General features: G+C 39.2%; 1 protein-coding gene across 3 annotated transcripts in view; it reads right to left on the bottom strand.

Annotated features, from left to right (window-relative positions):
• SERGEF (secretion regulating guanine nucleotide exchange factor) overlaps window positions 1–16,227 on the bottom strand; it is a 255,800-nt gene that overhangs the window by 108,388 nt on the left and 131,185 nt on the right. For all 3 annotated transcript variants that reach the window (XR_012477147.1, XM_074230170.1, XM_074230166.1), the window contains one exon: window positions 160–196. Coding sequence is in view for 2 of the 3 variants with exons in the window: in XM_074230170.1 (XP_074086271.1) it covers window positions 160–196 (37 nt within the window). In the remaining variant the exon portion in view is untranslated. The remainder of the gene's footprint in view (window positions 1–159; window positions 197–16,227) is intronic.

Raw genomic sequence — 16,227 nt, 5'->3', positions numbered from 1 at the left:
AAAGAATTTTCTGATTACCCACTATTATATAAGAAAATTCCTTAATCCAGAACTTCTCATTCCATAATCACATTGCTTACTCAAATTTTTACTGCAGACATGCCAAATGAATGGCAGAAGTAGAGAATGCTTCAAATGCTTTAAAGAAAATAAACTCACCCACCACAGCCAGGTTATGCTCAGATCCACATGCCAACTGGAAAAGAAAAAAAAATACATGAGACCAAAAGAGAAAAAATGCATAAAGACCCATTTCCCAGATTTAAAGGGAACTTATTCAATTTTTTTTAAGGAAAAAGAGTTAATCCTCATTTGATAAATGGTCAAAGGATATGGACAAACAATTTTCAAGCGAAGAAATTCAAGCTCTCTATAGTTACATAAAAAATACTACAAATCATTAATAATGTCTTTGCTATTGTTGTTATTGTTGAATCATTTCAGTCATATCTAACTCTTTGTGACCCCATTTGGCATTTTCTTCACAAAAATACTAGAGTGGCTTGCCATTTCCTTCTCCAGCTCATTTTAAACATGAGGAAACTGAGGCAAACATTATTAAATTACTTGTGCATGGTCACACACAGGTAGGAAGTATTGGAGGTCAGATTTAAACTCAGAAAGATGAGTCTTTCTGACTCCAGACTTGGTACTCAATCTACTATGCCACCTAGCTGCCCAACATCAATTATTTTTTCTTAAGTCATTCTTCAATTGTTTCTTATTTCATGACTGAGAACTAGTTCCGCATTTCTGGAAAGCAATATGGAATTGCGCCGACAGAGTTACTAAAGTGGGCATGTCCTTTGACCTAGCAACATCTCTATTATGCTTATGTTGAGATCAAAGGAAAAGGAAAATGTCACACATAAACATATATATATATATATATATATATATCTACACACACACAAACACATATTTAACTTTATGTATATGTGTATGTAAAAAAGATATGTATATTTGTATATATGTATGAGCTTTTTTATAGAAAAGAAGAATAAGTAAAGAACAATAAACTATGGAGTTATAAATCAATTGGAGAATAGCTAAATATTATGATATATGAATATAATGGAATATTATTGTGCTCTAAGAAATTATCAAAGATTCAATTGCAAAGAAACCTGGGATGACTTGTGTGAACTAATACAAAATAAAGAGAGCACAGGAGAATAATTTCTACTGTAACAACAGTGTTAAAATGAACTATTTTTTTAAGACTTAAGAACTCATCAATACTGTGATCAACCATGATTCCAGAAACTGATTATGAAGAATGCTATATATCCAGTTCCTGATAGATAAGTTATGTAGTAATGTGCAGAATGAGACATGTATTTTTGAACTTGGCTAATAGGGACATTTGTTTTGCTTGACTATATATCTATATAATATATATCTAGATCTAGATCTAAATATGTAAGATATATCTAGATATAGACATTTAGATGGATATGGATATATAAAGATATATTTGTTATGAGGGTTTTGTTTTTCTTTTATTGGGGATGATGGGGCAAAGTGGAAGGAAGAAAAATAAAGTTTGAAAATTGAAAAAGTTAAAATAAAATGTAAAATATAGCAATCATATTAAAAAAACAAATAAAAACATAAAGCCCAAGGAATGCTTGAATACTATTTGATATTCCTAAGAAGACATCAGACTTTGGGTGGGGGGAGGAATCCTATGAAGGGGAGATGGAAATCCTTGATCCTATTGCCTGTGGTAAAGATCATGACATGCCATGGTCTATTGCTGTGGAAGCCATTACTAGTAGAGGTGGGGGAGGGGGGAATTACAACATACAGTAATCCCCAATTTCACCTAATTGCTACTACTGACTAAGAACACTTATTTCTACCTTTTAAGAAGCACAAGTGATGTCAGGACCTTCTAAATTCTGGCAAAATACAACAAAGTCCCAGTTGCCCCTCCCTATTTCTCATTATTAAAAAAAATTTTAATAATAAAAAACAATTCAGGCTATAGAATTTAAGCTACTTTGAAGGGGAAAATGGTGAGAAAGGCTGTACATAGAGGTTATGGCATCTTAAAACAATCTTTTTCTATTGGACATAAATACACCCCTGTTCTGAGCTGATGCCACTGAGCACAACCAATGCATTTGCTATTTCATCAATGTTAACCCCAAGGAGAAGTAATGTAACAGAAAGAATAGTGGACTTAAAATCATAAATGTTCTTATATCACATATATATCTTGGGTCAATCATATCACTCAAGTCTCAGTTTCTCTCTCTGTAAAATGGGGGTAAGAACACTTGTTCTACTTCCCTCAAAAGGTTGTTGAGAAAAGCACTATGGAAATAGGAACAATTAGCATTATTATTATTCATCAGGAACAGTCTGCCTCTCATTATGCAGACCCTGTTTAACTACTCATAATATTTTGGAAATGCTTAGAACTTTGAATCTACATCTGGGTCAGAGTGTCTGAGTTGTAGATGGGAGCTATTCTCTGCCTTGCAGTTTCCATTTGGGGCAAATTTAATTCCTCCTAAGAGGCAATGAGAAGAAATGGCCAGAAACTCAGTTGCAACAAGGAGCCCCCTGGGTCCTAATTAAGAGGAGCTATTGGCCCTGGAAGACTGTCTCATGAGCCTCTTTCCACTACTGCCAGGCACAGGCTTGCCAGTCTGGAGAAAGCAGACATGCTTCAACTGGCCTCAACTTACCCAGAGAAAAATGGTAAAAGCAGATGTGCAAATACCCTTAAACACATATTCAAGGTTTGAACAAAAGTGAGAGCAGAATGAAAAGTTCTACTTTTATATTCCTTCAGCTCCCTAGGATTCAGAGAGGCCCACCTCTACCTCACCAGGAACACTGTTCATGGAGGAGGGCCAGGGATAGATAAGGCTAATGAAAATGAAAAGAGTGCCTGCATCATTTGGAAGAGTCCAGAAAATGATCAGGCTACTGAAGGATTATTTTCTGACTCTGGGTTTCTTCCCCCTTCCAGTGGGTGATGTGTAGGAGAGTAGTCTATCATGTCTGGATTCTCAACTTGGGGTATTGTCCTTTTCTGTCTCTATGTTGGGGGACCTAGGGAGCTGCTAAAGGTTACTATCACAGGTGCTAAAAAAAAAAAAAACAGGCCATGAGAAGGAGAAAGGGCCTGCATTCTAAAAATACTGCTCCTTAGTCTCTGTGTTTCTGCATCCCTCAACAGCAAGCTTCCCAACATAGAGATGTCTCCACCCTGAGGCCACTCTTCTGACTGTTGAATCCCTAGCTTGAACCACCATTTTACAAGGTACCCAGGCCAAGGTCATTACATTACCAATTCTGATAGTGTTCAGATTTTTGTAGTTCCTACACAGCAGCCTTTTACCCTGCACCCTTTTAGTTCCCCTTTATATTTTGCTTGGTTGGTTTTTGCTTGTTAGTATTCCCAGGATCTAGAAAAATGTTTAGTACAAAATAAATGTTGAATAACAAAATAAATGTTCAATCCCTCCATCTATGTATCTTTCTTTCTATCCCTCTACTTACATATGTGTGTATCCATCTATCATCTCTTTCTATCATCTACCTACATATGTATATATCTACCCATCTATATATGTATTTATCTCTCTCTCCTCCTAACTATATTTCTACTATTCATCTGTCCATCTATCCATCAATCTTATCTAGTCTACCTACATATGCATATCAATCTATCCATCTGCCTATGTATCTATAAATCCATCTATCCATCCATTCACCTCTCTCTATTCATCTTTCCACCCATCTATCATCTATCATCTATCTTCTACCTATCCACCTACATATGTATGTAAGTATCTGTTTCTATATAGCCACCCATCCATCCATCCATCCATCCATCCATCCATCCATCCATCCATCCTTCTCTCTTTGCATCTATTCATGCATCTATTTATCATTTGTCTACCTACTATCTCTATCTATCTATCTATCTATCTATCTATCTATCTATCTATCTATCTACCTACCTACCTACCTACCTACTTACCTACAAATGCTAAGGGAAGAGAAGGCATTGCTTTTCTTTCAGAAGGAGAGAATTAGCTTGTCACTCTCTTAAAACCTGCAGTGCCCAATGCTCCAGTACCTCTAGGATAATACACGCACCCCTCAGTTTGGTATTTAAAGTCCTCTACAGAAGGCATTAACCTATCTTTCTGGGCTAATCTCATCTTACTCTTCTCAGATACTCTGGATTCCAACCAAACTGTTCTGCTTGAAGATCCTCAAAGTCAGAATTTCATCTCTCACCTCTGTTCCTTTGCAAAAGCATGATTAAGTGCTCTCAATCAATCAACTATGCAATATGCCCTCATTAAGCCCCTTCTTCTCTGAGCCAGGCTCTACATCTAAGAATCTCTTTCAAGGCACAGTTCAGGCACCTCTCCCTCCCTTTTCTCCTTTATGTGGTTGTTAGTGTTCTCTCCCCTTAAATCATTATGCCATTACTTACATGCTGAGGCCCCATATTATACTACTCTAATAGATGGCAAACCCGGAGGCAGGAATCATCTTTTTCTTTTGTTTTTCAGTTTGTCTCTGTACTTCCAGCACCAATTGAATGTATTCTCCTTGAGGGTCAATTCTATTTACTGTATTGTCTTTGGACCCCAATGTCTAGTATTAATAGATGCTTATTGAATTCATTCACATTGGAATAGGAAGTGGTCCTGACTTCAGATCATGGCTGTCTCCCCCTCACATTCAAAGTCTGAATTAAATAATATTCTAATAGATAGGGAAGTCACCATTTTAATAAGGTTATTTCTTCCCCCCCAAAAAAATGAGTATAAAGAACTTTAAACTAAGTAAAAATTAAAACTCTTCTTATTCTCTTCTCTTCTGTTCTGTTGCCTTTTAAAGATATAACTATAAGTATTATACCAAGGGAGGCTGACCACAGATCATTAACTGACTTTGATTGAACCCTATGGAATCTTACAGCTGGAAGGGCCCTTGGTGACCCTATCATTCAGCCCTTCTCAGTTTACAGGGGTGGAAGCTGCCATCAGAGAGAATTAAGCTGGCCAAGGTTGTACAGTAAGCTAATGATAAAGCCAGGGCTAGAATCCAGATCTCCTGCTTCCCAGGCCATTGCTTCTCATCAATAAAACCCAAATTTAAAGCACTGAACATTCATCTCCATTTAGACAGCTAATTGCTGGGCTCTGTAGAATCCTTCCCATCCCCCTTTCTCTGTATAGTCATTTCCTTCTCAGTCCTAACTGCATGGATCAAGTCATGCCTCCTCTAACCCCCTCCAGTCCTCTGATCTTACCTCCTGGAGATACAATTCATGTGAAATTTAATCATATACTAGCTTGAGTCATCTCTGTATTGTTTACCTTTTCACATATTTTTGACAAGATTGCTAGACTGACTATCATAAGAGACCCGATGTTCATATCTGACTTCTGATCTGACACTTGATGATGATGATTATGTGTATCCTTTATTCTCAAAAAAGACCATGACATCAGGGAGGTGATGCCATGACAAGCACAATATTTGGATTTGAGTGAGGGGATGCTGTGCTAAGTCACTAGTCTCACTTTCTCCTCCAGAACAATCTGGGTCCATTGGCCAGATATGAATCAGGTCAATTGGAGATGGTCCTCAATGTGAGGCAATCAGGTTTAAGTGACTTGCCCAAGGTCACATAGCCAGTAAGTGACTGAATCAAGATTTGAACTCCTGTCCTCCTGACTTCAAGTCCTGTGATCTATCCTCTGTGCCACCCAGCTGCCTTCTGACAGGGCAAATGTGACCAAGAGCAAGTCACTTGAACTTTCCGAGTCTCAGTTTCCTCATTTGTAAAATGAAGTTAATAATCTTCAGGGCTGTGGGGAGGATAAAACAAGAAGATATATGTAAAAAAGTGCTTTGCAAAACTTCAAACACTGCATATATGTGAACTATTAAGACTGTCAATGTGAATGCCAAAATAGTTTAGTGGACAGTGAACTGAACTTCCAGTCAGGAGGACATGGATGCAAATCCCACCTCTTGGCTCCTTACTAGTTGTGTGGTCATGGACAAATCCCTTCTTTCTAAGACTCAGTTCCTGTAAGATGAAGAGAACTAGATGACCACAAAGGTTCTTCTGGTTCTAAATCTAAAATCCAGTGATTTTTCTCAGCTAGACTGATAATCCAACAGGGTCAGGAGGATCTGAGTTCAAATTGGCCTCAGATACTTGACACTAGCTGTGTGACCTTGGACAAGTCATTTAATTTCAAGTGCCTTGCTTCCAGGGCCATCTCCAGTCATCCTGATCCATACCTGGCCACTGGACCCAGATGGCTCCAGAGGAGAAAGTGAGATTAGTGACTTTGCACAGCCCTCCTTTGTTTAAATTCAATTTACTTGTATGTCATGGCTTCGCCTCCCTAATATCATGGCCCTCTTCAAGAATGAAGGACAAACAGTAACAGCAACCCAACAGAGGGCCTTGTCCAGAGAAGTTGCTAAGTCACTGGATTTCTTGATGGTTCAGTCATGGGAAGATCAGGTCAATGGGTAGAAGCAAGGTTGTGATTCTGAAAAGTATCTCCTCTCTTTAAATAAGCAGCAAATGCCTCCCTGAATTAAATGAGGGAGATGAGGATAGAGTAACTTTGTCCACGGGACTAGTTATTTCTTATTTTTTGTGACTTGGCAGAGACTGAGGCTTCATAAACCATAAACCATATCCTGGTACTTGAGTCCTTGGTCAGAGTTGTTATTGATTCTGCATTTCTAACACCTCTGATCCCCTTTCCCTGGGGAAGTAGTAGCCAAGTGAAGGGTAATATAGACAATGCTTATTTAACTCCTTCCTTGATGAGCACATATTAAGCACTTGCATTCTACTGGAGAAGAAAACATGAAAATAAAATCTACAGACATATATAATCCATAAAAGTAGAATACTACTTTATATAGCATATATAATGCTAGGTGGCTTAATGAACAGAACGCTGGTTCTAGAGTCAGGAAGATCTAAATTCAAGTCTGGCCTCATACATTTATTAGCTGGTGAACCTGGGCAAGTCACTTGATTGATGTCTGTCTCAGTTTACCCATCTATAATACAGCACTTGAGACCCCGGGGTCTTCATAAGGATCAAATGATAATAAGTTCTATATAAACGTTAGAGATTATTAATACTATGATTATTAACCCCAAAGAGGAAGACATTAGGATAGTTGCTGGGGTTTTAAATTTTCTTTTTTTATGTTACAGACCCCTTTGACAAATTGAAGGAACTTAAGGATCTCTTCTTAGAATAATATTGTAGGGCTTTTTAAATAATTGAAAGAAATGCTTAATTTTAGTTGGAGCTTAAGTGAAAAAAAAAAGAAAGTAATTTTTCTTTTCCAACCAAGTTTGTGGAATCCCCTGAGTTCTCTTCATGAATTTCAAGTTAAGAACCCCTGTTTGATTAGCAGAATGCTGGTTTGTCAGCCACCTGCCACGGTTCCCTCTCCAAGGAGGATTCTTTGCTTCTTGGCAGTTTTAACTTTTCCCGGCCACAAACACCAAGAAAAGAAACCATATGTCCAGTCTAATCAAGGTCTGGTAACTCATCGCTAATTACAAAGGGGACCTCAGTTACCCAAAGCAGCTGCAGTTAGACACAGATGGCCACTGAGACCCAACTCTCTCTCCAAGGAGACCTAATGCATGGGGAGTTGGCAAGTAGCTTTGATATGACAACCCAAGATTGCCAGCTCCTTCCTGATGAAGTGAACACCTTAGAGGTGAGCCCTGTCTGATCCCTGACCTGACAGTGCCCAAGGAGAGGGAATAGAAGTGAGGAAAGAGAGAATTTTTAAAAATGCTGACTTTGAGACTATATAAAGATTGGAAGGGGGGAAGGGAAGGGGAGAACAAACAGCTGCTGGGACCATCAAGCCAGAATGAGCCCTGAAAGAAAGACTGCCACTTCCTTCACCTTCCATCTATGTAGACAAGTAGCCATCCCTATAGGCCCCAGTCCCATCCCCAGCCCCAGCATTGCCTCCATGTCCCTGTTCTATGCTCAAGGCTCTCCCCCCATAGCATCAGCACTGGGATATAGCAGCTCTGTATTGGCCTGTGTGCTGTGCCAATAGTTCCGAGGTATAAAGGCTGATGCTATGGCAACAAGAGCTACACATGGGAAGGCATGTGATGGTTTTATGGGGGAAAAATTTACAGCAAAAGCTGTGTGGCTTAAACATGCTGATACCATCATTTTGGGAGGGAGGACAGATTCTGGGAGAGGAGGAGATGAATGCATCAGAAAGCATTCACCTAGAACCCCAAGGAGTCCAGTCCTGGGAGTGAATGGAATTCAGAGGTGAATAGAATAAACAACAGAACCCCAGCTGTCATCCTCAGAGGGGGGAAGGGAGAAGGATACTGCTCCAAGGCTGGCTCTTTGTAGCCAAGAACCTCAATATAAAATTAGGCAGCCTCCCTGCCTGGTTCTTCATAGTGACAGGAGAAGCTGTCCATTCTCCGGAACCAGTTCCCAGGATGAGTGGCTGGCTAGCTGGCTCAGGGGAGAGAATCTATTCACCAAGTAGGTTGAAGAAGACAAACAGACAGGAGAGAAGAGGTGCCTGCCTTAGGAAACTTTGACTGGGTCACTGCCCAAATCCAATTTTCATTTTTTTAAAATTCAAGATGGCAATTAGAATTGTCTGACCCAAATCAGAAAATCAAGCTGGAGAGGTCAAGAGAATTTTGCATACAAAATTAGTCTTTCCGGTAGGTAGGGAAGATGCCATCCAGATCTCAGGATACAAGTCACTGTGCATTTATTAAGTACCTACAATAGTAGGCTTTGTTGAGCAGTGACCAGATTGGGAGAGAATCCCCTTGTTCCTTGTTCCTGGTCTTTTTTTTTTTTTGAGATAACCTCCCTTCTTCACATTTGGATATGTCAGGATGCAAAGGACCTGGCAACCCATCAGTTGAGCCTTGATAAAGCGAATCCCCTCCCTCCCTGAACCCCCAATCCCCAGGGTTCTGTGGAGTGAAACTAGGGAAGTCTCATGAGATCCCCTATCATCTGCACTCAACATCATCATTGAGTTTGGAAGAAAATTAACCTCCCTGTAAAAATCTAATGTCTTTTTTCATTAAGCACATTGGATGTGCTTGTAAAAGACTTATTAATCAATAGCAGAGCTTCAACAATGCCCAGCCAGCAGTCCAAGTTCAGCATGTCTAAAACTATGTTCATCCTCTTCCCCTCCCCCTGCCAGCCCCCTACCTAGACCAACTCTTCCCCCTGACATCCTGGGTCCTATTAATAGCACCAACACCCCCTCCATCACCCAGGCTTTGATGACTCTTCCCTCTCCTTGCCTCTCACATTCAGTGACCAAGGTTGGCAGCTTCTACCTTGTCTATATCCCTCAAATCCATCTTCTTCATTCCCACTGACACCACCCTAGGGCTACTGAAATAGCTTATGTCCTTGTTCTAGTTTCTTTGCTTTGGTATCTACTACCCAAAGTCTACAGCAGGAATGGGCAGCATAAGGCCCACAAAATCATTTGGCCTGGCACTGCCAAGGCAACCACAAGCAGGATTCAAAATTCAATAATCTCAGAGCTTCTTAGGGGTGAATTAATTAAATGTCTGAGCAAATATAGCAGGCTAATTTTTAAGTTTTTGACCCTTGGTGGAAAAAAAAAATTTCCCCAACACTGTTCTAGAGCATTTAGAGTAGAATAAAAGCTAATTTAAGGCAGGAACTGTTTTTTGGATTTTTTTTGCATCCTCAGCAACTAATATAGGAGGAATGAATAGGCATTTATTAAGTACAAAACACTTTACAATGATCTCATTTGATCCTCACAATAACCCTGGGAGACAGGTGTTATTGCTACCCCCATTTTACATCTGAGAAAACTAAGACAAAGACAGGTTATGTGATTTATCTTAGGGTCACACACAACTAGTAAGTATCTGAATCTGAATTTGAACTCAGGGCTTCCTGCCTTCAGGCCTAGTGATCTATCTTGTGTCACTTAACTACTATAGGCTTTAGCACACACAAACACACACACACACACAAACACACAAACCCCCAAGAAATGTTTAGTGAAATGAATTAAAGCTAACAGTGGAAGTTCTTCTGCCTATAGGATAAAAGCTACACTTTTCAGCCTAGCATTTAAGCTCTTGAACAATGAGAGCCCCATCCACCTTTTTTAGCCTTACTGTCAAACTACTTTTCTTTAAATAAACTCAAGTCTGACCAAGCTGATCTACTTAGGGTCTTTGGGATATAGGCCTCCCTTGCTATGCTCTCTGATATTGTGGTCACTGCTTTCTCCACTTCAGATATTCTTCCTTGTCCCACAGAATCATAGAATTGAAGGACTCTCAGCTACCATCTAGTTTGACACATAATTTAGCCCCAAACTCCTTCATTAATTAATTTGACAAAGTAGTTATTCAGACCTCCAAAGATGGGGAATCAGTATCTTTTGGAAGCAGCCTGTACATTTCTACTTAAGCCTCTGTTTGCCCCCTTTCTACTTTCTTTCCCTAGTCTTGCCATATGGAGACAAGCCTATAAATTTAATCTCTTTTCTCATGGTTTAGGTTTGAGATTTCTTTGGTGTTTGTTTTTTTATCTAGACTTGTGCCAAAGAAGAAAGAAGAAGCCTAGTAAAGAAATCAGCAACTGCTTTGCAAATTTATAAACCTAGAATAGTGCTGTAACAATCAAATAGAAATTGGGGATCATTAAATTCCGATCCCTGTGGCTATATATTGACTTAGAATAACACAAATTAACATTATCCATGCTCTACTGTATATTAATTTTTAAAAATATTTCCTAGTCACCTTTTACTCTGGTTCTGGTTCTCCACAATGAAATGTTAATGACTTGACCAGGATGACACAATCAATAACTAGCCAATAAACATTAAATGCGTGCTATGTGGCAGCCACCATCAGAGGTAAAACTTGAATTCAGGACTTCCTGACTCCAAGGTGGACTCTCTATTAACTATCCCAAAGTACCTCTTTCAAATTCTTGAAACAATCTTGGATAGTTTCTCAAGCTCTTTTATATACTCTTTCAAATACTTGAAAACAACTATCATGTGCCTCTTCCTTTCTTCCCCAAATATTCTCCTCTGCAGGTCAAGCATCCCCTACTCAACCTTTCCCTTGACTAGCATGGTGTTAAGGCCCCTCACCATTTTGGTTACCCTCTTCTAGATATGCTTGTCATATGACAACTCGTGTTAATTTTCTACTCAGATTTCTGTCTGGTTTCTTCCTTCCACTTCTTTTTTTTTTTTTTTTGAGGTTTTTGCAAGGCAATGGGGTTAAGTGGCTTGCCCAAGGCCACACAGCTAGATAATTATTAAGTGTCTGAGGTCGGATTTGAACTCAGGTACTACTGACTCCAGGGCTGGTGCTCGATCCACTGCACCACCTAGCTGCCCCCTTCCTTCCACTTCTAACTTAGACTGCCAGCTCCAAGAAGTCAGAGATCTTATACTCTTTTTTATCATCCATTCCTTTGTCTTGTAAAATTGAACTCTCAATAATTGATGGCTTCCTAAAGAACTCAATTATCCTAGGAAATCTCTGGGGAATTCCCTTTTCTAGAGTTATCTCAAAAGAGGGCACCTTCTCAGTTCACTAGGACAGCCTAGGGATAAGACCTTAAGAGGACTTAGGGGTTTCAGACTCTCCTCTTAGTGGGAATGCCCTGACTTCTCTCCCAAGCTCAAAGTGTACATAAATAGCTACCTCCCAGTCTCCCATCAATAAAAAAAAGGAAAAATCTGAAAAGAGAAGTGAGCTGGGTAAAAAAAATATTCTCAAGTCTTTTATAATCCCCTGTTATTTTTTCATTCCAACTTTATCTCAGGTTCCTCTCTTCCATGAACCCTAGTCAAACTGGGCTACTCTCTTTGAGATGCTTTTTTTTTTTTGCCTCATGCCTTTATTTATATTATCTCCTATTCTCCTATGGATGGAGCCTACTTAAACAAAGGCTCTTCCTTTCTTTCATCCTGGAAAGCCCAACTCCAAAGTCACTTCTTCCAAGAAGCCATTCCTAATGACCCTGATATAAACAGCCTTGCCCATGGATCTCATATAGCATCTTTCCCTTTACAAGTCTGCACTGTGACTTTCTTATTCTGTGCCTTAATTCTAGAATATAAACCATAATATAAGCTAAAATATAAAGTGAGGAACTTTCTCTTCTTTCAACTTTTTAGCTGTCTCTCACCCCCACCCCCAGGAGCTGAGGGTGTTTAATAAATGATCTCAACTGAATTTGTTGAAAAGGTGATTCTGAGATTCTCTCAAATACTGGTTGGAGCAGGTCCAAAAGCACATTGCCTACTTATTGTAAAGTCAAACAGCAGGAGAGCTCTTTACCTCATGACTTTCCTTGGGGAAGGAAACAGGAGCTGGGTCTGAGCTTATTCTTCTAGCTCCAACCCCTACTTCAAGACTCCCAGGTTGGGTTTGTCAACAACAGCAAGACTTACACTAACAACTTTCATTATCCCTCTAGGCCGAAGCTTTGGATCAGTAACAAACCCCACCAGCCCTACGGAGCAGCTGCTTCAAGGAGCTAACCCACACCTCCCCAGCTCCCCATGCCTCTGGAAGGCTCCTGCCACGCTCTCGGTTCCCTGATGGGCAGCGCCACCTGGTGCCTGCCCCTAGGAGTGCAGCTTGAAGAAACAATGGTCAGTTTTGGCCAGGAAGGAACTAGCCATCAGCACCAAGAAAGCACTTACTAGGTAGGTACCTGCTATGTACACTCTTGGGTGGAGAGGAAAGCTTGGAATCAAAAGTCTGGGACTCAGTTCCTCACTATGGCATTCATATGCTGCTTCCTCTTCAGCCATCTATCACAGCACTTGACCATGAATTCTTTGCATTTATCATGCTTCCCCATATGCCAAAGTTACTTGCTTACATGCCATTCAATTTGGCTCAATTCAATTAATATGTATTAAGCACCTATCAGGGACCATGCTAAGCAGTGGGGATAGAAATAGGAAAAAGAAAAATAGTCTCTACCCTCAGGAAACTTAAAAATTCAATAAGCTCCTTGTGAACAAGGCCTATGATATTGACTTTTGCACACTCGTTATTGAACATAGAGATTAGAAAAAAGTAGATAGCTAATACTTATCTTGGTCGAAAGGGTGGACACAGGAGGACCTAGGTTCAAGTTCCTGCCTCTGATACTTACTGGCTGTGTGACCTTAGGCTTTTCTAAGTCTCAGTTTACTCATCTATAAAATGGGGATAATAATAGTACCTATCTCATAGGATTGTTGTGAAAATTAAATGAGATAATACATTTCAAATGCCTTGCAAAGTGCTATAAAATGTAAGTTATTATTTTCATCATTATAATGATTGGATCTGTGATTTCATCAACATAGGTAGAGAATATGAGCCAACAAGATGGAAGACATTTTCTCTAATTCAAATTCCTCCAAAATAGGAATTATATGCAACAGATAAAACAATTTCAGCTATCTCCCTCATTTAGGACATGAAAAATCTAAGCAAGGTAGCAAATTAATGAAATAACAACAGAGAAGGCTACTCCTTAGCTACCTATACTCTCTCCTAGCACTTTCTCCATCACAGTCTATTAGCAGGTCTTAGCAATCTATTCCACCTCTTGTAACAGAATATAACTCTACTCTCCTTTCTTTTCCCTTTGCCAAAGAAAACCAAAAAAAAAGAAAAAAGCAAAAGTTTTCTCAGGGTAAGATAGCAAGGCACAAGTGCTCTGTTCTGCCACAGAACTCAGAGAATTGAAGAACAAAGAGAACTGGACCAGGACACTTATGGGTATGGTTCAGTATTCCACTAAACCTAAGGCAAAGAGTCCAGCATGCAGCTGGGATTAGTTCTGCCTTGACCTCTTCCCAAGTTACCTGGAGTTGAGGCCAAGGTCAATGAAATATGAGTTGTCCAATGTAGAAGAAGCTGAGGTATCTCTGAATCCCCAGACAAACTACCCTCAAAGGAGAGGGAGTCAGAAAGTAAAAGAAGAGATGTAGTAGTGGAGTGAGGGGGAAAATTAACAAAGATCTAGGGAGGAAAAAAATTCAATTAAGGACCTTGAACATAAGCATATAAGCCAACAGGGAAGATTAATAACAAAAAGGAAAATATGACCTCTAGATTAGGTAAAAGAGTTCAGACATTTATGAATAAATATTATAAGACAAAGGAAAATGAATCAACTCCTGATGAGGCAAAGGACCCATGGATTCCCAAAAGAGAATGTAACCAGAGCAGGATATTCCTGAATGGTTTCACAAAGAAATAAGAATTGTGATAGCAAAACTTTTGGCCTTCATAGCAGAAATAATTAGCAGAATAGAAAAACTTGACTCTATGGAGGCAAGTTTCATCAACAAAAGAAAAGAAAGAAAAATTGGTTGGGATTACAAATACACCAAAGTGAACATTAATCTGGAAGAAGAAAAGCAAAAAGTAAATAACATCAGAAGAAAAAGTCTTCTCCATAACAAGCAGAACATATTGATTTCAGAGACAAGATTCTTAGAAAAAAAACTTAATGATTATAGAATTATACATTACAGAAAAGCGTAAGACAAAAAAATAAGAGCACTATAACATAAGAAATGATTCAAGATCAAAGGATATGAATAGGCAGTTTTCAAATGAAGAAATTAAAACTACATATAATCATAGGAAAAAATGCTCCGAACCATTATTGATTAGAGAAATATAAATCAAAAACAATCACTTCACACTTATCAGATTGGTTAAGATGACAAAAAGGGAAAACCATCCGTGTTGGAGAGGTTGTGGGAAGATTGGGACCATTAGTGAACTCTTGGTGGAGTTGTGAACTAATTCAACTATTCTGGGGAGCAATATGGAACTTTGCCCAAAGACCAATACAACTGATCATAACCTTTCATCCATCAATGCAAATACTAGGCCTATATCCAGAAAAAATCATAAAAAAATGGGAAAAGTTCCATATTTGTAGCCAAATATTTGTAGCAGTTCTTTTTTGTATAGGCAAAAAAATAGAAATTAAGGGGATGCCTATCAATTGAGGAGTGGCTGAATGAGTTATGGTATATGAATGTTATGGAATACTCTTAAGAAACTGTGAATGGTTGGACTCTAGATAAACATGGAAAGAATTGAATGCTGAGCAATGGGAGCAGAACCAAGAGAACATTGTACACATTAACAACAACATTGTGAGCTGATCATCTATGATGGATGCAGTTCTTCTGGGCAGTTCCGAGAACCAGGACAACCCTGGGAGACCTGCAATGAACAACATCATCTGTATCCAGACTCAAAAAAAAAATCCACAGAATCTGAATGAACACTATGTTCACTTTTTAAAAAATTTTCTCATGTACTTTTCCTTTCAAGCCTATGGCTTTCTTTGTTTTCCCTTAGTTCTAATTTCTCATCACAAAATAGCTAATATAGAAAAATGTTAAACACGAATACATACAATGTTCACTAGATTATTCACCACCAAGGGGAGGGGGCTGGGAAGGGAGAGTGGAAGGAAATTAAATAACTTATAAATATGAATGTGTATGAATATTTAAAAAAAGAACACAAGAAAATTTCTCAGAACCTCAATGACATAGAAGTATATTCCTCCCAAATTTACTAATATAATTTGGCACCTTCTCTGCAACTTATAGCCTTAAAGAGTTTCCTAAAGCTTTAAGAGGTTAAATGAGTGGCCTATTATCACACAGTCTCAAGTTCAGAAGGCAGACTTAAATTCAGGTCTTCATGGTACCAAGGACAGAGCTCACTCCCCCATACTATAAATGCCTCTCATTCTAGTAGAAGGACGCAGATAATCATAATCCAAATAATACATGATGAGTGTAGCAGGGACTTTCAGAACAAAGGGCTATGTGAAGTCCCAGGGAGAAGCCATTGCTGGCAAAGGAGATCAGGGAGACTAACTTGGCCAGGGTCACACAGCCAGAATGTGCCAAACCCAGGTCTTCCTAGGTCAGAAGTCAGTTCTTTATCCAATATGGTTACCTCTCCATCATCATTATACAATTCTCAAATTCAGTTGAATTGAATCCACCCTTAGGGCAATGCTCCATAGGCTCTTGATGAATGCTTCTGCTCAGATGAATTTAAACTGAGGCTCCACACTCACAGAAAAGGGCCCCAGTGGCCTTGGTCTCTTAGAC

Source organism: Macrotis lagotis, chromosome 3 (assembly GCF_037893015.1).
Source record: "Macrotis lagotis isolate mMagLag1 chromosome 3, bilby.v1.9.chrom.fasta, whole genome shotgun sequence".
NCBI classification, from domain to species: domain Eukaryota; kingdom Metazoa; phylum Chordata; class Mammalia; order Peramelemorphia; family Peramelidae; genus Macrotis; species Macrotis lagotis.
Note: the sequence above shows the minus strand (reverse complement) of the source record. Positions and strands in the feature narration are given on the sequence as shown.